Here is a 23122-nt window from a genome sequence, read left to right as displayed (position 1 = left end):
CTACCTTTGCTGAGTAAGCTCTCTTTTCTTTCCTTACTTGGCTAATTCCTACTTATTCTTTGAGCCTCAGGTAAAGTGAAGTTGTTCTTTGACGCCACTCTGTCTCAGGTTTTTCTCCTTTGACTCCTAATGACTCAAAGCACTTTGATACTATATTGTAATTATCTGTTAACTTATCTGGCTGCCACATTAAAATGTGAGATTATTGAGGGCAATAACCAAGATCTCGACTGTGTTAGTCTCAGTTTTTAGCTCAATACCTTAACACGTATGTAAAAGAAATAAAACAGTAATTCTTGAAATAAAGTTTAAAAAAATCTAATGAGTTACACATAGCAGAATTAAAAACTCATAATCTGACTTGTGTGAACTTTGCTTAGAGATCAGTAACTGGGGTTTGCAAGGCCCTTCTTTTACTGTTTTATAGAATTGTGCCTTGTTGACCGATGAAGGAAACTAGGAAATTTGGGAACTTTGGAACTTTGAGCAGCTGCATCCTATAGAACCCTGTTTTCTTGGGAACTTGGGAACTTTGAGCAGCTGCATCCTATAGAACCCTGTTTTAGTAATACTCAGCACTGACATGCTAATAATAATAATCAATAGAGGTTATAGGTGTTTCTTTAGTCATTTCTCTACAGGATTCCCTGGCAAGATAATTTAAAAGTAGCTGTTACCTCTTTCCTAGGTACCTTCTGCTTTACACCTCTTTGAGATCAGTAACACACTGGACTATACAGAAGTATACACACTTATTTAAGGGTCAGGGAAATTTTGTAGAGTATGATGTAGGAAAAGCGATGTTGGGACTTTATGTAATTTACTTGTTACCTTGAATTACACAAGAGGAGAAGATCTTAGTCTTAGAACTTCAAAAGAAAGGTGCAGATACTCTTTATTCTCAACCTTTCTCTTCTAATTATCATTTCCCTCTTACTGTAGGCTGCTTGGTCAGTCCTCCAGTGTATTGTCTTCATATTTTCCTCAGAAAATTCTTTCCACATTAATTTTCAAACTTCATTGCCTTGACTTTTGTCCAGTTGATCAGGGATTTCTACCCAGGATTTGCAGCCGGAAAGGAATAGGACTGAGCTGCTCTGATTTCATTAGTGGGAGACATAATGGATATTCCGATTCCAGATTAGTGAGAGCTGCTCCTGATTTTCTTGCAAATTATCTGAGAAGCAAACAAATCTTATCTCATTAAAGCAAATCTTTCCCATAAACGACCAGCCTAGTAAAATATGATAAAAACATAGTCCTTTTAATAATGTGACTGCTCCTGGCATTACTGTGCTAAGGAGTATTTCATTGCTTTTTGAGCTTGATTTACATAACAAATGGTACCCCATATTAGCATATATTAGTTATCTGTACTGGTTCTATATTAGTTATCTAGGCTGGGTGACAGTGGTTCTTAATATATTCTTTGCTAAATTTCTTCTTTGATGGGAAAGCAGTTTTATCTGCCACAGAAGCATGAGCTGTCCATGGTCTTGTACTCCTGCCTATGTGCTTATGCTGGCAATAATGGTTTTATCTTATTAGCTGTTCAGAATTTAGGGAGACCATTTCAGGGAATTCTATCTTTATTTAAGTTTAAATAAAAATATGTATGTGATTGCTATATAAATGTTGGTGTCCCTGAAGATGAGTATATGTTTCAAAGATCTAGTTATTGCTTTTATGTGAAGAATGCCCTCCTTGCTTTGTACTGTAGTTGTGGCTGCAGAACTTGTCCTTTATCCCACGCCGCCCCCCTTCTTTCTCAAAAAATAGACTGACTTTTATTGCTTCATGCCAGTCTGATTTATCTTCTGCTGTTGGTGCCACAAACTTAATATATCTCAAATTGAACTTACTTCGTTCTTCTCGAATCTTATCTTCTCCTATATTCTTCATTTCTTCTTTCTACCTGACAGCTTGACTTATCATTTATTGTTGGAAGTTAACATGTTAGTATAGTCATATGTCCCAAATCAAACTTTTAATTTTTCACTCCACCAACCCTAATGTGCCAGAATCGTATTCTCCTATATTTTGTATCTTAATTATTAGCAGCACTGTTTGTAATGTAATTGTTTGTTTGTTTGGCTTCCCCACTATTTGAGGCAAGGGTTTTAGCTTATTCATTATTGTACCCTAACTGCCTCTCTCTGACACGTAATAAAGCATTCAGTATTGCTGAATGAATGACTAAAGGTGTAGTTTAGAATATCACCTATTAATTCTATATTTATTGTTTAATATGCACGACAGTATGATAGGGAGACCAACCATCCTGGTTTATCTGGGAATGTCCTGATTTTAGCACTACAAGTCCTGTGTCCTGGGCAAACTAAGACAGTTTGTCACCCTAACTACACAGTAGGCATATAGTTATGAATAGAACAGAAAAGTCCCTTCTCTTACGGAGCTTATTAGTATAAACATTTAAATTTTCTTGTGGTTTTACTTGAGCTCAATATTTCATACAAACTTTTAACCTATTGATGAAAGATTCTTTTGTGATTAATGTTGGGAAACTTCAGTGAAGATTTTATGAGTACTGGCTTTCTTGAACACATGGGGCTATTGTTTAGGGTTTTTTTTCTCCCATTTTTATATGAATTTTCGTATTTTGCAATTCATTTTATGTTTCTTTAAATAGATTCAGTTAGAATCTCTGCCATGTTCTGATGACAGCTGCCTCAGAACTAGCCTGAGCTTAGCTTTCTTAGTTTTCATATCTATCTCACATTACCTAAATGAACATAAATTTTAAAAAATATACCTTTAATTGTGAGATGAAATACTGATGCAGAAAATTGCATAAAATTTAAATAACTTAAAAAGTGAATACTCAAGTAAAGAAATATAACATTGCAAAATTTTCTTTTCCAATCATAACCCTTTCCCTCTCCCCTACAGGTAAGCACTATTCTAATTTTTATGGCAATTAATTCCTTGCTTTTCTTTATGGATTATTAAATCATATTGATGAAATGACCCCTTTAACATAATGAAATGTCTCTCTTATTCCTGGTATTCTTTGTTCTAAAATCTGCTTTGTCTGATTTTAATTTAGTCACTCCAGCTTTCTTTGATACATGGATGCGTGGTATATCTTCTTTCATCCTTTTATTTTTAACCTCTGTGTCTTTATGTTTTAAGAGGGTTTCCTATAGACACCATAAAGTTGGGTCTTGCTTTTTTATCTAATCTGACAAGCTCTTTTAGTTGGGGCATTTAGAACTTTTCCATTTAATTTCACTATCAATATTGTTGTGTTTAAATTTACTCTCTTGCTATTTGTTATGTATTTATCTCATCTGTTCTTTGTTTCTCTTCTTCTTTCGCTAACACAGTTGAATGATTTGAGTTTTTAAAAAAATGGTTCTGTTTTTATCTCCACTATTGGTTTACTAGCTGTATGTCTTTCTTTTATTACTTAGTGGTTGCTCTAGGGTTTACAATATACATCTCTAATTTATCACAATCTACCTTCAAATAATATTGTACCACTTCATGTATAGAAAATGAGCCATACAACAGTGTGCTTCTGTCTTCCCCATCTCATTCTTTGTGCTATTGTGGCCATATATTTTATTTCTACATATGCTGTAATGCCACAATAAATTGAAATTATTTTTGCTTAAAACAGTCAATTTTTTTTAAAGTGATTAAGAATTGAGAAAAAATGTCTTTTATTAACCCACATAAAATTAGTTGTTAATCCCATTCAGTATACTTTTCATTTCAGAAGTTTGATTTGGGTCTTTTTTATATCTTTATCTCCTCATCATGTTCATCTTTCTTCTACCTTATTGAACATATGAAGAATATTTATAATAGATACTTTAATGTTTTTTGTGCTAATTCCATCTTCTCATTCCTAAATGTGTTTCTTTTCATTGACTTTTCTCCAGTTTATAGGACATGTTTTCCTGCTGCTTGGTAGAACACTCTCTGGTTATTTTCACTATTCACCTTATATAGTCTGTAGCTTGATTTCTGTGTGCTTATATGTGTGTTTTGATTGAAATCTGTATCTTGTTCTTTGGTTGCTTACCCCGATTTGGAACATTTCAACTGCTGTCCTGGGTTTCTCGAAACTTGGCTTCCTTTTAAGGATTTCTGTTATGGTCCTTGTGTTGTTTTGTTTGTTTGTTTGTTTTTGCTTTGGGATAGCAAAATTCAAACCATCAGTCACTAAATTAACACCCAGAGTTTTAACATCATCCATGAAGCTTTTTCTAATCACCTCAGTGTGGTTGAGAACTTCCCCTCTTTTTGACCCTCTGGGCATTTTTTAGCACTTCAGATATTTTTCCATGTTTAAAATTATTTTAGTACTTTTCTTAATGCTTCAGTAGGTTGTTGCTTTTTAAGGGTAAGGTCTGCATTTGACTCACCTCTTTTGTGCTTTAATACCCAACACAAATAAATAACTTTTGATTTCAGTTGCATTTTAATACATGAAGGCCTCAAAAGAAACTTTATTTCTGGTTTTAAAAATATATTATTAGTCCAGATTAGCAAGCTTTTAAACTGTACTAATTATCACCATTAATCTTCATAGTGTACATTGTCCTTAGTTGTACAAGATTCTCACAAGTTTTGAGTCCTCACTTTCATTCTTTTATTACCTGTTGAATATAGCTGCTCTATTTTCTCTCATTTTTTCTTTAGTATCTATGTTGATTAAACTGTGCTCATTTTCTTGATATATTTCTTGAAAATTTTTATCAATCTTTCAGCAGACGAAATCTGTCTACTAAGTTTACTTACTGAGTGTGTCTCTGCTTGTATCTTGGATTTATAAACCTTTGTTTTGGGTCAGGCAATCAAGAAATATTTACCGAGTGCCAACTATGTACCAAAGCGAGGAAACATATTAATTACTTGCCGTAAGCTCACTTTAAATTATTTCTATCTAGGCTCTGCCTACAAATTCATATATGCTATTCTCTATAATTAATATGTTTTTCCAATATATAAAACTGTGATCGTCTGAGGATGAAAATATTTTATCAGTTAAATAGAACTTCCATTTTCATCTCAACCAAATATGCTTAGAAGAAAAAAGACTTATTTTCTTTAGATATTTTTTCTGGTGTTTAGTAAGTCCAGTTCTGTAGGTTCTTATATTTAATGTATATTAATACAAATTCTGCTCTTACATAGAATTTTTGAAATGCAAAAACTTCTGTAGCTAGACATTAGTTCTAATAATACAGTCTCAGCAATTGATGTTACCAAATGATTTTATACATTTTGAGTGCTTTTTCTCTGAAATTATTAGAATCCTATCTTATCTGCCGGTGATATGATTTTACTTTCATAGGTGGCTATGCACCATTCCTTTCTTTGGCTGCCAGAGAAAGTACTTTTACTGTTGCCTGTAACACTGAGAAAGCTGTTCCAGGTCCAGGACACTATAATGTTTCAGAGGTGCAGGTAAATTTATAATAGTTATTATAATTGAGTTAATAAAAATCATGCTTTCTTCCTCTAATAGACTAACATGTCATTTGTCATATTTTATTTTCCCTTCATATGATCTTCTTTCACCTTTCAATCTATATTTTGCAATTAGAATAAGAGAAAAACAAATGTGTTCACTGTCGGTTGTCTGGTTGGGTGTTCGTCATTAATCCACATATTCTATAAGACATAAAACATTGTTACATGCCTCATAGACCTTGAGATTCCTGAATAGGAGACTAGGACTACTGAATTAATTAAGGCCCATGAAAGTTGTGCAGATGGTCAAAATATGTAGAATAAGGATGGCAACAGAGTGAAGGAATTGGTTTGTGTGCCATACTCTAAAGTTATAGCTATTGCCATTGTCTTCTATTTCTCAGGAGTCTGTGACCAGAATATCTTCACTGGTCCATTTATGTTCAGAAACAGTGGTTGTAACTCCAGTCTTTATAATCATTAATATCAAGTTTTCCCTTTTCACATAAATTTTGTACTCATTCATAATGACTCCTACTTGACCCTAGCAGACCTTTATCTCCCCTGTTGGAGGCCCAGATCAAGTCATTGATGCCTTAATTTTTGCATTAGATTTTCTCAATTATTAATGGCAATGATTCTACCAGTTAGGGGTTTTTGGTTGCAAGCAATAAAGGGGATTTTTAAAACAGATACTAGGTTTATCATAGATTTATAGGCAAGGTACTTGGGTGCTCACAGACTTGAAGGAAGAATTGAGCAGTCAGGTCTTAAAGAAGGATAGGACTAAGATAATTCCAGGTATTTCGGTAGTAAGAACTTCTGCATCATTCAATGGGAAACTGCCATTAGATAACTTAATTCTATAACTTCTTCCACTTTTTATGTGTGACAACACTCAAGATTAAAATCCCCAGTAGGGAAAATCTGATTGGTCCAGTTTTATTATGGACCCACACCTATGATTCCTGGGCCAGGGGTTCCTGTGTTTAGAAGCTCCTTTAAAATCACAAAATATAGGGGAGGTTTGATTGTCCCAAGGGTGGCAAATATGCTGTTATGAGCAGATAATAGAAGGGATGCTGGACAGATAAAAACAATAGATTTCCATTATTTTTCACCCCTTGACTGCCTAGTTCTCTCTCATGCACACAACATACACACACTTCTTCCCATATATATAATTTTAAAAGTGCAATTATTTTATGTATAATTTTCCTTCCCAGAAGGAGCCAAATTAGTATCTAGCTACTGCATTCAAAGATGGTATTACAGTGCCACTGCTAAATGAATCCTGGATCTCTAGATTTAGGCTATTTCTTGTTCTTGAACATTCCTGTTTCATTATTCTGCAACTTATAGATTCGATGGTAAATACAACATGAGCTATTATAAAGAACTGGTTAGGATTGTGGGCTCTGGAGCTAGACTACCTAGATTCAAAATCCATCTCTGCTACTTACTAGCTGTGAGTTTTAATCTTAACCACTTAATCTCTTTGGGTCTTAGTTTCCTTATCTATTAAGTAGGGGTAATAACTTGGTAGGCTTTTTCTAAGGATTAAATATATTAATAAGCATTTAGAATAGTGCCTTATTATAGTTGGCACTCAATAAATTTTAACCATTATTAGTGTTGCCATTTTATAATAGGGAAAAAAAAAGAGGGAAAATGAAAGAAAGTGATTTACGAAGCAAGGAAATACAGGTGGGGACGTGTTCTGTTTCTGTAACTGATCACGAGGCTACGGGTAGCTTAAGATTTTTCCATTACTCATTCCATGTTCCCCATGTCTTCAACAAGAACTGTATCCAGTAGAGTTCTAAGCTTAGTGGGATCACCAGACTCTTCAGATCTAAGGCGTCTGAGCTCTTGGTTCTTAGGCTTGCTTTTTAACCTTTAAATAAACTTGCTCTTAGCATTTTCACTGGCTTAGTTAGGAGGCTCTGCAGGGTGTCCCTATGTTCCATACCACCACACTCCTCTTGGCTCTCATTAGTCCTGTTTTTCTGTCCGGGTCAGGGTTAATCACCCCAGCCAGAACACAAACCTTATTTCGTTTTCTGCTTGGTAGCATAAAGAACCTGGAATGGCCAGTTGGTGGTTTCAACTTCCAATTCAGGGGAACATGTCTTGCTTCTCCCTGACATCTTAAAACTTCCAGAAAACTAGAGCCTAAAGCACAAAAAGCAAAACAGGAAATAGTGGGACATTAGACTTAATCATCAGAAGTGTCACTCCTGCCTACACTCCATGGCTCACAGACCAGACCAGCATATTATGGGTATATGGGCTTGCTAGTTCTACCAGTATTTCCCTCATTAAGCCTGATCTGTAACTCTGGTATTCCAAGAGGGAAATGTAATAAAATGCATAATAGGTAGATGTCAAACTTGTTAAATGTGGCAGGTATCAGGATGTTGGAGTGTTATTTTATGTTAATACTGATTTTAGTCAGTTCTACCTGTAAAATAATATAAAGTGCAATTTAGATCAAATTTTATTTTATTCCAAATTGGGTACATTTCTTGGATTTCAAGAATAAGAAATTAGGAAGTGTGCTTTTTTGTGTAATAGATGATCTAAGAAAAAGAGTTCTGGTATTCTCTACTTTTCTTCTTAAAATTATAAACAAATGCCAGGAGAAGATTGATTTCCTTTGTTTAAAAAAATGACTTATTACTTATTTACATAGTTGCTGTTGAGTTTTTTGTAGTTTTAGGCTAAATTCTTGCAGAACTTTTAGAAGTTCAAGAAGTGTGAATTTATCATACTATTTGAAAAATAAAGGGCATTTCATTTTAAATAGCTGAATTAGGAAACATGTTTGTAATGTGACATAGGTTACATATTCTGTAAATAATGAATATATTAGATAATAATTAAAGGGATAATCTTACTGGAAATTAATGCATGTATTTAACAACTTATCTTTATACTTTTCTTTTGGAAGCATAGGTTGACATGTTGCTTTCTATCAGAGGTTAGTTAGTAAATATTATTTGGAGACTTCAAATGAAATTTTAAAAAACCAAAAATGTGGGTTGTATTTGTGAGGGCCCACCTCCACTGCTAAATACAGAATACTTGAAGCTTTTATAAAAGCAGAATATTTGGGAGTTGAAATTCTTTTCCCCTATTTCTCTCTTCCTCTTATGGTTGTTTCACTTTGGCTATGGTTGTGGCCATTATTCTAAAGTTGGGGTTGGGAGTATAAGTTTTGCCTTTATAGCTCTTGCCCAGTTATAGGCAAAAAAATTTCCTTTGTTTCCTTTAGCATATCTGAAGCATGTTAATTTTTTTCAAAAGGAAAAGAAAAATAGAAAGGAACATAAAGGAAATTTGCTTAGTAGAAAAGAACGTAAAGGAAATTAAGATAATAAAAGAAGCAGAAGAATCAGATTTACAAAGTGCAAGCTTCTGATCCTTTGATAATTAACTTATTAAGTCACGTAATTTGTTTTGTTCATATCCTGTTTCCTAGGATGATCCCCACTCCAGAAGTTCAGTATAAATGTCACATGTTTTCTGGTTGTCTTCTAGTTTCAGACCTGTTTCTGCATGGCAGATACCGTTTTGTTCCTTGTTACATGAGAATGGTTCTAGATGTGGGGATGTCTTCCCTGGGTCCAGATAAATAGTTTATTTCTTATTTCTCATTAGCTAGGCCTAGGAATAGATGTCCAGATTAGGTTTGATTTTTGATTGGAGAGATATACCTCATTAGAGCTGAATGATAGTCTGTCATATGTGATACAGTGCATGGCCTCACCCTTCAGATGAGACTGCTTCTTGTAGAGCTGAGAGATTGCTGACAATATAAAAATTCATCAAATAGCCATTGCATATAGACAAAGCACAGTTCTCAAGAAGTACTAAGACCATTGTCTCACAGGTTTTTATATAAAATGTATAATTACTTAGTAATATAATTTTGGGTCATTTATCTGACATATGAAAGTTTCTTTTGTAACCATTTGTAATATTAGTAGAATTTGTAATTATGAATAATCTGAAAAAAATCCTGGTTAATTTGTACACAGTTAAAAAAAATCAGATTGATTTTTACTGTCCTCTGTTGAAGTATTCAATATAAATTCAAATTGCAGTTTGAAATGTCAGATCGTAGAGACTATAGTAATGGCTTGCAAAGAATGAAAATTTGAGGAGATCTCTTTTCACGATTTTATTATTTAATCTAACTTGTTAATTTTTTTACAAAATCATTAAAGTCTACTATTATAGATCCAAACTCTTTAAACATAGGAATTGTGATCTTATTAAAACAGTAATCAAGTAGTGAATTGACTATCTAATTTGACTCATTTTTAAAAAAAGAAGACCTCTTTTGTGTATTTCTTAAAAGCTGAATAAAGCTGAATAAGATGCAAACTAAAGATAGGCTCAGTTAATAGTGATTGTGAACAACTGACATGTACACGTCATGTGAAAAGGTCTGTTGGTAAATAAATAACAAAAAAACCGTATCTGATCAGTCAAATGCCAACAACTGTTGGGTTGGCCAAAAAGTTTGGGTTTTTCCATAACAGCGTACAAAAACCCGAATGAACTTTTTGGCCAACCCAATGTTAATATGAATCATCTTTGAAATGACTGAACTGTGACTGTTTAGTGAGACTAGTAAGATGGAATTTTATTTGAATTAACTGGCTATTAGCCAGGTGATAAATTTCTGATTCTAGAGCATCAAGATATGTGACATGGAGAGCCATGGACAATTCCTCCCAGGACTCTTCTCTGCAATAAACAATGTGGGCCTGTAAACATAAGCACTCTTTATTCTTACTCCACAGCTTTGGAGATTCCTTTGCCTTTGATTCCTGTTTTAAAACTGAGTGTTGCATTCTCTTAGAGTGTTCAAACTACAGTAAATTTTAGTCTGAGTTCAGCATTAAAACTGAGAGCTCTAATTGTCATCCTTTCTTATTACCCTCTCTCATTAGACAGTTGTCTTGAGTCAAGAGCCTTAACTTTCTCAGGCTGAGTTTTAAAACTATTAATATTCATATTAATATGTAATATTTATCAAATAGGTATTAATTTTAAAGTGTTTCTTTTAATTATTTCATTTTTCCTCTCCAATTTAGTATAATATAAAAGGAGGCCAAAGTCTACAAAACCGGGAGAAACGTTTTAAGAAGTTTATTTCAGATGGTCCAGGGCCAGCAAGCTATGATCGGTGTTATCCTGGAGCATTAGCTATGAACAGAAAAATACTAGAGGCTAAAGAGTGTCTTCAGTCAGTACGTGCTATTTTGAATTATGCTTCTAAGGCCTTTTTTTTTAAAAATTTAAAATAAAGTAGAAATGGTTTACTGTTTTATGTGATTAGTACATTTAAAAAACTTACCATAAAAATTAGTAGGTTTATTAGTATCCATATTGTAGTTTATAATTAAATGAATATTTGATGTTTATAAACTTTAGTTTTTAACCATGTTAATATTTGACTTCACTTCTGCTTTTGATAAATCTATAATATAATCTCTTCTAATGTCTGTGGTGAACAGAAAGTAAGGGAGATTTAAAAAACTGCCTGAGTGGTTTACCTCTCTATATAGAGGAAACTCCTGTGTTAAGTACAGTTAATAATACAGTGAAATTTGAAACGTGACTCCTGAAATAAATAAGCTCAAAATTTAGATGAGAGAGATATACAGATCATTACTAATGCAAGATTAAATGTGACAGGTGCTAAGTGAATGATCATGTGATTAAATGCCATAGGAATTTAAAGGAAGAAGATGTATTTCGTAACAGCTTATGGAAAAACCTGAACGAACTTTTCGGCCAACCCAATGTTATGAGAGAATCTAATTTGTAGATGATTTGTAGAGGAGGTTGGCCTTGAAGAATAGCGTTGGAATATGCATTCTAGGCATGGAGGACTACATGAGTGCAGACAAAGAAGTGGGATCTTATGGAGGACAGTGAGAAGATTATTTTGACTGGAGTGAAGAATTTGTGTAGGAGATTAGCAGGTGATATGTTTGGAAAGGTACATTGATGTTATATAAAGAATAATCTTTACACCAAAAGCCTACCCCTTTGAAATAATTAATATAATCTAGCAGATTTTGGTCATAGTTTATTTAGCGTAGTTCCCTCTCCTCTTTCCATAACACCTTCACATAGCTCATATTAATTAAATTTTAATCAGTTCTTTGTTTGTTTAGGAGGATATATTTTAGGGCTAAGTACTCAGTTGAATAATGTCAGTGTAATGACAGTAAGGTTAAGGTTTATAAGTATACTTAAATATCAGCTCTTTCATGTGTGTGGACAAAGTAAATGTTCATTTACTCATGAAAGTGTTTATCAGACATTTTTTGAGTAACAATGTGAACCAGACATAATGCTAGGCGCTGATAATACTTAGAAGACAAATCACTGCTCCCTGGGATCTATAACTTTAACAGGGAAGTAATGAATGGAATTCAGCACAAAACAGTTGATGAAATGCTATTTTAATAAACGTTTAATAAAAATTTTTACTAGTAGCCCAAAGTAGATAGTTTTTGGAGGGAATTAGGGATATCACAAACTGGATCTTGAAGAAGCATTCACTAAGGTTGGGGCTACATTTTGGAAAGTCTTGACATCATACAAATAATTTTTGAAAGTAGTGAATGGAGGGGAGGCCATTCAATACTTTCCTGTTTAAATTTGGTAACCACTCTCATAAGTATCACTGAAACTACTTAATAGTTGTCTCTAATGATAAAAAAAAGTAAAATTCTGCCAGTGATAGTATGTTTATGACACAATTATATATTGGGCATGTGTGCAGTCAACTCTAGCATTTATTTATTTATTTAAAACCTACAGAGGATCAGTGTATTCTTTTTTTTTGATAGAAGTTGCAGACTCTATTTATTTTTATTTTTTAATGAATATATGAACTTCCCTTCATTTTTTCCTTGTTGGTTATCTATTTTAAATATATCTATTATAAATAAATTCTTAATAAGTAAATTTTCAGATTACTGAATCATTTAAATGCCAGTATTTTATTTGATATATTTTATACTGGTATTTCTAATATATGTTACTCCTTTCTGTTTTTACTTAAATTATAAAATGTTTTCCATTAAAGGAAATTTTAAAAAAAGGATAAGCACCTTAAAACTTCTGACTCTAACGTTGATAATTCTGTTAATTTTTGCGTAGCTCTTCAGTATCAAATCGTATATGTATATGACTTTATACACTTACATATAATTTTACATAACTTACATAGCTATAGTAATAAATTCAATTTTATATTTCATATTTTAAATTTCCATTTAGCATCATATCAGACATTTTCCTTGCTACATGGTCTGCAAAATTAGGATATTTATACAGGGCACCGGTAAGATGAAGATAAGTCAGGAGCTGGAAAGGAATGAAGCCAGAAAATGTTACAGAAAATATAAAGTTTGTTTTTACCTGGCAGATACTATGATAGCATAGCACAAGTAACCACAAGTAACTGCTGATTGTTGATGTGACTGTAGGAATGCCTGTTTTTGGAATCACTAATGCTTGCTTTACTAAGCAAGATAAATAACTGAGCCAGATGAGAGATTCCTTATCTCTACAAGTGGCTTTAACAGTAGTTTAGTTTATATTATGGTTTATGTTACTATTTAATAGTAGTTTGGTTAAATCTTGGTTTATATTATGAGGTAAGACTTGAATTCACTCTTATAAATTACTTTTACAGACAAACATTTTTGGTTTATATTATAAAACTCATAAAGTCAATATTTAATACTTGTCTTTTAGTAAATTTTAATATTTGTTTATTCATTCCTTTTCTTGCCTTTGAGTAAATAATATAATTTTTTTTTTTTTTTTTTTTTTTTTTTACAGAAAATGTCAAGGGCACTTACAGTTTCCAGAAGTGTTGATGTTCCTTCAATTCCTTCTTGTGGACGGTCATATGGTTATCATATTAATGAGGATGGCAGCATCACAAAACATTTTCCACCTGCTATTGACAGTACACTAGGTCCAGCATACTATAAACCTCAGTTTGTAAGTACGATACATTTCACATTGACAGTTGGAAGACTGTTTATGATTATGCATGTTCTAGTTAATGTAATACTAACTGCAGTAACAAATAGACCCCCAAATCTCAGTGGCTTAATGCAACAGAAATTCTTTTTTTCCTCATTCATATGGACATTTCTTGTTGACAAGAGATGTTCCTCCATGTAGAGATTCAGGGACACAGGCTTATTCCAGTCATGTTACTGTCATCTCCAAAGGCCTTGGTGTCATCTGTATCTAGCTGGCAGAAGGGGAAAGAGGACAGAGAACTGGTAGTGGGGGTTTTTTGTAGGCTAGGCCTGGGAGTTAAATTTCAGGCACATGGACACACTTAACTGCCAAGGAGCCTGGGAAATACAGTCTAACTGTATCCAGGAAAAAGAGGAAATAGTTTAACTTACTAAAAGTCTCTGCTACAGTGTATAAGCATATGTAATACATAGATATTCTTTTCTTTAATTTGAAAGGGGAAAAAAAGCCTTTCATTTATAAAAGAATTTGAATCTGATAGTATAAGCATTATTTGTTTCATAAATGATTGTTAAAAAAAGATAAGGAGCTTCTTTCTGATTAAAATATCAAACATAATATGGCAGATCCATCTCATCCAGGTTTTAAATTTCAAACCTGGCCAGAGTTGAGCAAAAATTTCATTCAGCCAGTTGAAATGTATGATTTATCCATGAATATAGATATGTCTGGTTTTACTTAGTTACAAGACTGAAGTACATAGTGCTTTGAACCTGTTATATTTTTATACTTTTATGAGATCTGGAAGAAGTAATCCTAGTGAGGAAAATGGCAAAAATTTAGGGTAGACTTAAGGAGAGGCTGAAGAGACATCTTGGTCAAAGAAAAGGTATTTTCAGGATTTGGCTTGACTTTTACTCCCAATACTCTCTATTGTTTGAACATGTCTCCGTCTTTGGGCTTAGGCTTAAGCACCTTATGAAACCATTTGGTTTTTGGCAATAGGTATACTGGGGTATTTTGGAGTCTTAGATACTTTGAATTGTTAAGTTTTTATTCCTAAAATATTTTTATTATAATTTATATAATTGCACATATACTTGAACAAACATAAAAACAGATAACCATGTACCCACCATCTCATATAACACATATTAAAATTTTATTATACTCAAATTAGCTATATTTTAAAATAAATATATTATTACAATTATTACCCTACCCAATTTCCCTCCCTCCATTCTTTTCCCTTTGCCAAAGTAAACAGTAAATCTTTACTACATATAAATAACAATATGTATTGTTGTATGATTTAAAACATTTAAGTAAATGTTATCATCTGGCATGCAGGTTGCTTGCTCTTTCACTTAATGTTATATTTTCTAGATTTACCTATATCAATATATTAGATCTAATCCATTCATTGTTTCCAATTAGTGAGTTTCTTTTTTAAAAAAGTAATTTTAAATTTTGAAATAATTTCAGATTGATAGAAAAGTTACAAGAATAATACAAATAATTCCCATATACCTTTCACTTAGATCCTGCAGTTAACACTTTATCACATTTGCTTTATCATTTCCCCTCTATATTTATATTCTTATTTTAATTAAGCAATTTCAGAGTATATTTAAGACATGATGCCCCTTTACTCCTAAATACTTTTAATGTAAAATTTCTAAGAACAAGAATTCTGTTTTATAACCACAATGTAATTATCAAAATCAGAAAAATTTCATTCATATAATCCTATTATCTAATCTGTAGATATTTTAAAAATATTGCTAATTATCTCAATGATATTCTTTTAAAAATGAGTTTTGGTCAAGAGTCCCATCTGGTATTACAAGTTGCATTTAGTTGTCGTGTCTCTTTAGAGTCCTTTCATTGGGAACAGTTCTTCAGTCTTTCTTTGTCTTTTGTAACCTTGACTTTTTGAAGAGTACAGGCTGTTTATTTCGTAGAATATGTCTCAGTTTTGGATTCGTGTATATTTTATCATGATTAGGATAAGTTTATATATTTTAGCAGGAATGCTACAGAAGTGAAGCATCCTTCTCAATGTATTACATAAAAAGGCGCAGGATGTTTACTTATCCCGTAGTTGGTGGTATTAACTTGAGGGGGTGTCTTTCGGTTTTATCTACTGTAAAGTTACTATTTTTAAAAATTTATAAATATTTTGGAGAGGTTACTTTAAGAATCAGTAGATATCCTATTCCTTATCAAACTCTCACCTATTAGTTTAACATCCATTGATGATGCCTGAATCAATTTTACTGTGATGTTTATCAAGTGGTGGTTTTCTAATGTCATATTTTCTTTAACATTTTTTTTGTTGGCACTTTACTTACTATAAAGAACAGCTTTATATTCTTTTCCATTTATGTATTTATATCAGTATGGGTTCATGAATTCCTGTTTTACTGACTAGGTTGTAATTTACTACTCTCACTATTTATTTTGAGGTTAAAATTATTTAATGTTTGCCCCTTGGGAGCCCTTTCAATCTGCGTGTTGTATCTTTTTTACATATCTCCATCATTCTTTGAGCATTTCTTTATTTTATGGCACAATAAAATGTTGCAGGTTCATCTTATTTTTTCTGCTGCCACAGCTGTTGGAATCAGTCATTTCCTCAAGGAGCTCTACTTTCATTTAGTGGAGAATGATATTTCAAAACAAGATCAGTACACTAGGTACATTTGGGGTATCATTCCTTCTAGGCCATCTCAATGGACAAAGTTAGAAATCTATACTTTTTCTTATCTGTCTATTAAAAACTTTGAGCTTATATTGATATCTCTAATTCCAGTTCAGTGCACATGTTTATTCTTGTATTTCCTTTTCTGTGTTTGATCTCCCTTCTCCCACAGTGAGAAACCTGGTTCCCACTTTCCTCAGTATATTTACTTATTTGCTTAATCTTGTAAAACACTGAACGTAGTTTCAGAATTGCTAACCCATCACTTCAAAAACCAGACTTGAGAAGGTACAAAGCTCTTACCTCTATGTGACCTTTGGGAAGTGAAAGCTAAGACAGACTTGTAAACTGCCTACTTGAGTGTTGAAGGTGTGTCTCAACACATGCACAGTGCACCTCTGCAAAGGTTGGAGACCTACTCGTTCAAAGCATTAAGAAAACATCTGTCCAACGATTACCTGACCAGCCAGCTAGCCAGACCGAGACTTTAGTGGACACACATGACAGAGAATACAGAATTTAGAGAATTAGTCCAGAAATCACTAAACAAAAAAACCCACAATAAACCTTTGGGGCAGGAGGGAGATTCTGATTTTCAGAGTTGCCACATTATATTATCTAAGATATCTGGTTTTCAACAAAAAATTATGAGACATGCAAAAACAACAACAACAACAAAAATATGGCCCATACCTAGGAAAAGAAGCAATCATTAGAAACTGTTCTTGAGGAAGCCAGAATGTTGGACTTATTAGACAAAGTCTTTAGATCAACTATTTTAAATATATTCAAGTAAAGAAAGGAAGGTATGTCTAAATAATTAAAGGGAAATATAAAAACAATGTCTCACCAAACAGACAGTATCAATAAAGATAGAAATTATAAAAAACAGCCATGTAGAAATTCTGGAGTTGAGAAGTACAATCATGGAAATGAAAAATTCGCTAGAGGGATTCACTAGTGGATTTGAACTGGCAAAAGAAAGAATTAGCAAACTTGAGAACGAGTCAATTGATATGCAACCTGATGAACAGAAAGAAAAAAGTATGAAGAAAAATAAACATAACATCCGAGACTTGGGGGACACCATCAAGCATACCAATGTATGCATAATGGGGGTCAAAGAAGGAGAGAAGAAAAAGGGGGCAGAGAGAATAGTTGAAGAAATAATAACTTGAAAACATCCCAAATTTGATGAAAAACAATCTACACATACCAGAACCTCATTGAATTGCAGGTAGGATAAATTCAGAGAGATGCACACCTAGATATATCACAGTCAAACTGTTGAACGCCAAAGACATTGAGAAATCTTGAAAGCAGCAAGAAAAGTGACAAGAAATCCCCAAGAAGATTAACAGATGACTTATCAGAAACCATGGAGGCTGGAAGGCAGTGAGGTGATATATTCAAAGTACTGACATAAAAAAGATTGCTAATTGAGAATTCTATAATCAGCAAAACTATTCTTTGAAAATGAAGACAAAATTAAGACATTCCCAGATAAACAGAAACTGATAGATTTTGTCTGTAGTACACCCTCTAAAATAAATTCTAGAGTTCCTCAGGATGAAATGAAAGTTCATTAGACAATAACTCACATTCTGTTTAAAGAATTAAAGTACAAAGGTAAAGGTAAATAGACAAGCTGGTATTTTACTTTTAGTTTGTAACTCCTCTTTTTAAATTTCTATTGATTATAGAACACACTAGAGATGATACATTTTATCTTCAAATACAGGTATTTTAAGACCTGATAGAATGCTCCATACTATAAAACTTATGAATAACCAACTTACCTCTGATAAAATGGAGAGTAAAGATATTGTAAGTTATAGATATGTCTCCTGTTCACACACTTAGAATTTCCATTTCTTTCTGGCTATAGGGTATTTTATCCCAGGAGTATTTTGCTCTCCCTCTCTATGCCGTGCCTGGTTTTCCAGGCCTTGACTATCCTATCATCCTGTTAATAATATAAAAATAATTATTTTCATCCACAGACAGTGCCAGTATCTTAGATATTTGAGTAAGATATGCTCAGAAGAACAATGGAGATAACTCTGTAAAAATTACATTGAAATTAATGGAAGTCCTATGGTCTAATATCAGTATATTCTGTCCAAGGTAAAGGACAATTATGAAAGGTAGCGTAATGGAACGGGACTGCTTGTGTTTATTTCTTGGCTTTGCTACTTACTAGTTATTTGTCTTTGGCCAAGTCACTTAAGCTCTTTGTGCTAAGTTTTCTTATCTAAAATATCCTGGAAAAACTTTGGTTTAATATACTGGAAGTAGTATTTCTTTTTCACAGTAGTCATTGATCCTTGGTCTCAGCTTAAACAGTTCTCTGTTACTCTTAACTTAAATCTCAAAATGTTATTCTTGCTTTAAAATTATATTTTTTGTATATGCTATTTCTTTGTTTCAGAATAATGTATCATCCATTAAAAGGCTAGAATAATGCCTCCAAGCTTCCCTAGATGTGCAAAACATTTTTCATATATGAATAAACATTACTTTAACATATAAAATTTGATTTCTTTTTGGCTACATTACTATTCATAGAAGAGAGAAATAACAATAAGAAAATTTATTCTACAATTTTAATAGGTCCAATTTGATGACCTATTTTAGTAATTACTGATTCGATCCAACTTGTATTCATTAGAATAAAAATCTAGATCAAATTTAAGAAAACATGTTTGTAAAAACATAGATTTACATATAAATTAAAGACAGTCGTTAATATTCAAGAAGATTCAACAAAGCTTAATTTGAATTGAATTGTGATATTTTCTGAAATCTCCATCTTGAATTTGAGAGCAAAACTAGAAGTGGGGTTGCAAAGGTCAGTAGCTGAAGGCTTAATTTTGTTGTTTTTTCCTGCAGGGGAAAAAAAAACACAGGTGCCTCATGGACTATTACAAAATTGATACTGTGGTAATGTTAATTCAAGTATTCAAATTTCTGATAATTCTATGTATCTCTTTAGCTGCTTTTTGAGATAATACTATATGTGGGCTCAGTTTCCAGATGTGAACATTAATAGAAAATTGAGAAAATAATCCAACAGATAGGTAATTATTGTGATTATTCCCTGAACTGTTGAAATAACATCTGCTGAAGGTATGTTATATAGCTTAAATATAGAAGCAACTCTGAAATTACAAGTTGTATAAGACTAGCCAACAAATGGTAATTTTTAGCTATATTTAATGTGTAAAGAGAAATTCTCTATATAAATTATTTTGTATAACCTTTTGAATTAGAAAATGTAGCTTCTCTCTCTCTCTTTTTCAAAAGAAGAGCCCAGGTAACCATTAGAAGTCTGCTTTTCAGAGGTGCATTTCACAAGCAGAGTTTGCAGTTGGAATTATGACACTGCCATATTTGCTAATGATAACATGCTGGGAACTACCTGTGTGCTGCCGCACTGGAATGCAGTCCATTAGTGTTTTGAACTGCCGCACTTTGGGACTTTTAATTCTTCACAAATTCTATTTCCACACTTAATTATGGAAAAGACATGAGAAGAAAGTTGCATAGCCCCTTCTTCATTGATTTCACTGTCAGTGAAAGTGGCAGTTAGCAATTCTTCAAGTTATATTACATCATTCACTTAAAATAATGTACCTCCGTGCTGAGTTTGCTTCAATTAAGTCATATTTTATTTGCTAATGATTTTCCAAGCTGACGATGACCTTGAAGATGGTATTGTCAACACTTCTTGTTTGTTTGTTTCTAATATCACATCCTTTTAATTTATTTTCATTTTTTGAATTTTACACAGCAGGTTCTTATTAGTTATCTATTTTATACATATTGGTGTATGTATGTCAATCCCAGTCTCCCAGTTCATCCCACCACCACCACCCCAGCTGACCCCGCTTTCCCCCCTTGGTGTCCATACATTTGTTCTCTACATCTGTTGTCAACATTTCTTGACATAAGGAGAGTGTGATTTAGAGTACATCAATTTGTTCTTTATTTTCTATCTGTATTTTTAAAAGTCTTTTAAATTAAATTTCCAATTGAACATTTACCTGAGAACTGTAGAGGTTAGTGAGTTAAGTAGTTCACATGGTTTAAATGAAATGAATTTCAGCGTATACACAGGAAAAGGATTTTGCTGGTGTCTTGAATGGTGTGTGTGCATAGTCTTTCCTTCTGCTGCATTACCTTAAGAATTGTTAAACAGTTGACCTGCAAAATCACAATAATTAACCTCAGGAAAGCTTCTTAGACATAATTCTACTTGGACATAATTTCTCCTGAAATGCTGTGTAGAAGAATTACTATAAAACTGTAACTTATACTTTTTAGGGTATAAAAATATAATGTTAAAGATGATTTGTCAAAATGCTCTGTTTTCAAATACTGATTTTATTTTTACAAATCTATAGGCTATAGTAAATCAATATATTAGATATGCTCCTGCCTGAAATATAGAAAATATCTGGCATATCTAACATGGCTATATTTATTATATAAGAAGAGAGTTCTACATTTATTTCACTACTTACTGTGCCTAAAATCTTCACAATTATGAAACTTTGTTTCATTTCTAAGTAAAAATAAAGTACGAGTGAAAAAATTTTCTGCCATCAAAACTGTGTATGCACTTTTAAAATCCATGCCTCTATTAAGTAATTTCATTTGAAAGATGGTCTAGGACACTTATCTTAGCAAAACAATGTTGCATGGCTGATCATTCTTTCCTTTCCTGAAGCTCTGTGGGGTGCAGCAGTCTTCAGAGTTGCCATTGACCCAAAGGAATGGGCTGCTTTTCATCTACTCTAGCGGATGCCATGGTTTCTTCCAGGACTCCTCTACTACCATCTGCTGCTCAGCTGGACATGTCAGTCTGTGCTGTTTTTCTGTGCTGTTCTGCTAGTTGTTATGGTGTTTGTCTCTGCACCCACAGACCCAAAGCCTTTGGATGATCTGACTGCCTTATTTCCTTTTGTGTTACACTCAGAAGTGCTAAAGCAGTGTATGCCCTATGCATTAGAGAGATTGGTAGGATAGCCCTTTCAGTTTTTATTCATAGCTCTGTTCCTCCTAGGACTGACAAGAGTCTGGGCTTGGGGATCATGTGTCAACTAGACAACCTATTTATAACAGTAACAACAATAATAATAATATCAGTGTCTTACTTTGATTTGGTCCTTTATAGTGTTATAGCTTCATAGTGTGTTAAAGCTGATTAGTGAAGAGGGGAAATACCTCTCTGCTCTTTGTGTTGTAGTTCATTAGAAGGAATCTGCATATCAATAAGCTAAGCACATTAAGACCACTTAACAGTGCTGGAAATATTCCTGGTGGGAATAAGGATTAATGCTTTTTATTTATGTAACAAGTTTTCCCAGGCTTTATTGGATTGTGGATACTACAGAGAGTCACAATTACGTTAGTAACTCAAATATTTGTATGTAGTCTCCTCCTGTTGATGTGGTAGACCTCCAGCCTTCTGCAAAGTTCCCCTTCGCAGGGGCTTCTAGAAGGGCTGTCTCAAGCATGCTTCTGAATAAGTCTGTTTCCACTGAGACAGCTCTGTTCCCCCAGGCAGTTCAGTCTCTTGCCAGATGGTGCTCTCTGCTGGGCATTTCCACCCATATACTCCATCAGAGCGAAAGCTGCACGATGAGCTGAGGTGAAGCTGGGGGGATAATGCTCTTCTCTCTTTGTTTTATACTCTATTAGATAGAATGGTCTAAAAGTAGCCTTGATTTTTACCAGTGTTTTAATGAAATGTCTTTTAGATTTTTATCATAGCCCTTTTGCACTCTACAGAATACAGGCGTAAATCCAGTGGGGGATTGTCTGTTAGAAGGCAAATTCAGTCAATAGAAAATACTCAGTAGTTAGCACTGCCACTCATTTATTTATTTATTTATTTATGGCTGTGTTGGGTCTTCGTTTCTGGGCGAGGGCTTTCTCTACTTGCGGCAAGCGGGGGCCCCTCTTCATCGCAGTGCACGGGCCTCTCACTATCATGGCCTCTCTTGTTGCAGAGCACAGGCTCCAGACGCGCAGGCTCAGTAGTTGTGGCTCACGGGCCTAGTTGCTTCGCGGCATGTGAGATCTTCCCAGACCAGGGCTCGAACCCGTGTCCCCTGCATTAGCAGGCAGATTCTCAACCACTGCGCCACCAGGGAAGCCCCAGCATTGCCACTCTTTTGACAGTAAGATTTTTCTAACTGGGTGTGGGTTACCATGATTAGCTGCTTCCCATAGGAATAGTTTTTGCGTTCACCTTCTGGTTGATTTGCTCTATTCACTAGACGTTCCAAAATATGTCTGAATCTTATTTGGACATAGCTAGTAACTCCCTATTTCTGTACCCTCAGCTCCAACATCCTCCATCACCCAAGCAAGGAACAAACAAGGAGATTTACTAAAATTGAAGCAGGAGAAACCTTTAGAAAAACTGTAATTCAATTTCTCTTTGAGCTTGCCATCTATGATAAAAGAATCAACAAAGGTCCCATTTCACTTCATGCAAACATCAAAGTTCTGTCAGAGATTGTGTTGGCCCCTGTTTAATTCTTTAAGGTCAGGTGGTATAAAAGGGAAAGTTTAGTTTTATTGTGTTTGTATTTTATAATATTTGAGGGCTAGCTGTTAGTGTTAAGTTCTAGGAAGTAAAAGATGTTTTCACATAGTAGGGAATTTTAGTGCTGTACCAGCTTATGTTTGGATTTTGTTGTGCCATCCTAAAGCTTTCTGGAGTGGTGCCTCTCTAACTAGGAAGTCTGTCCTTGTTAGGAGACAGTGGCAGTGCTTCCAATTTATTTCCAACCATCCATGGCAAGAATGGAATGGGTTTTAGTATTCTTTCATCACTTCGTGTAATGGCACTGGTGCAAATAAATCTGTAAGGTTATTAGTAGCTTTGAGAATTGCTCCCTACTCACTACCCACGAGTCCATCCTTACC

General features: G+C 33.7%; 1 protein-coding gene across 4 annotated transcripts in view; it reads left to right on the top strand.

Moving 5' to 3' along the window:
• The window catches only part of STPG2 (sperm tail PG-rich repeat containing 2), a 624720-nt gene that overhangs the window by 2384 nt on the left and 599214 nt on the right, over nt 1–23122 (top strand). For all 4 annotated transcript variants that reach the window (XM_068542062.1, XM_068542060.1, XM_068542061.1 and 1 more), the window contains exons 2-4: nt 5327–5439; nt 10554–10709; nt 13324–13488. In XM_068542062.1, the coding sequence (XP_068398163.1) occupies nt 5327–5439; nt 10554–10709; nt 13324–13488 (434 nt within the window). The remainder of the gene's footprint in view (nt 1–5326; nt 5440–10553; nt 10710–13323; nt 13489–23122) is intronic.

This window comes from Eschrichtius robustus, chromosome 4 (genome assembly GCF_028021215.1).
Source record: "Eschrichtius robustus isolate mEscRob2 chromosome 4, mEscRob2.pri, whole genome shotgun sequence".
NCBI lineage: Eukaryota > Metazoa > Chordata > Mammalia > Artiodactyla > Eschrichtiidae > Eschrichtius > Eschrichtius robustus.
This window is presented reverse-complemented; position numbering and strand designations above follow the sequence as displayed.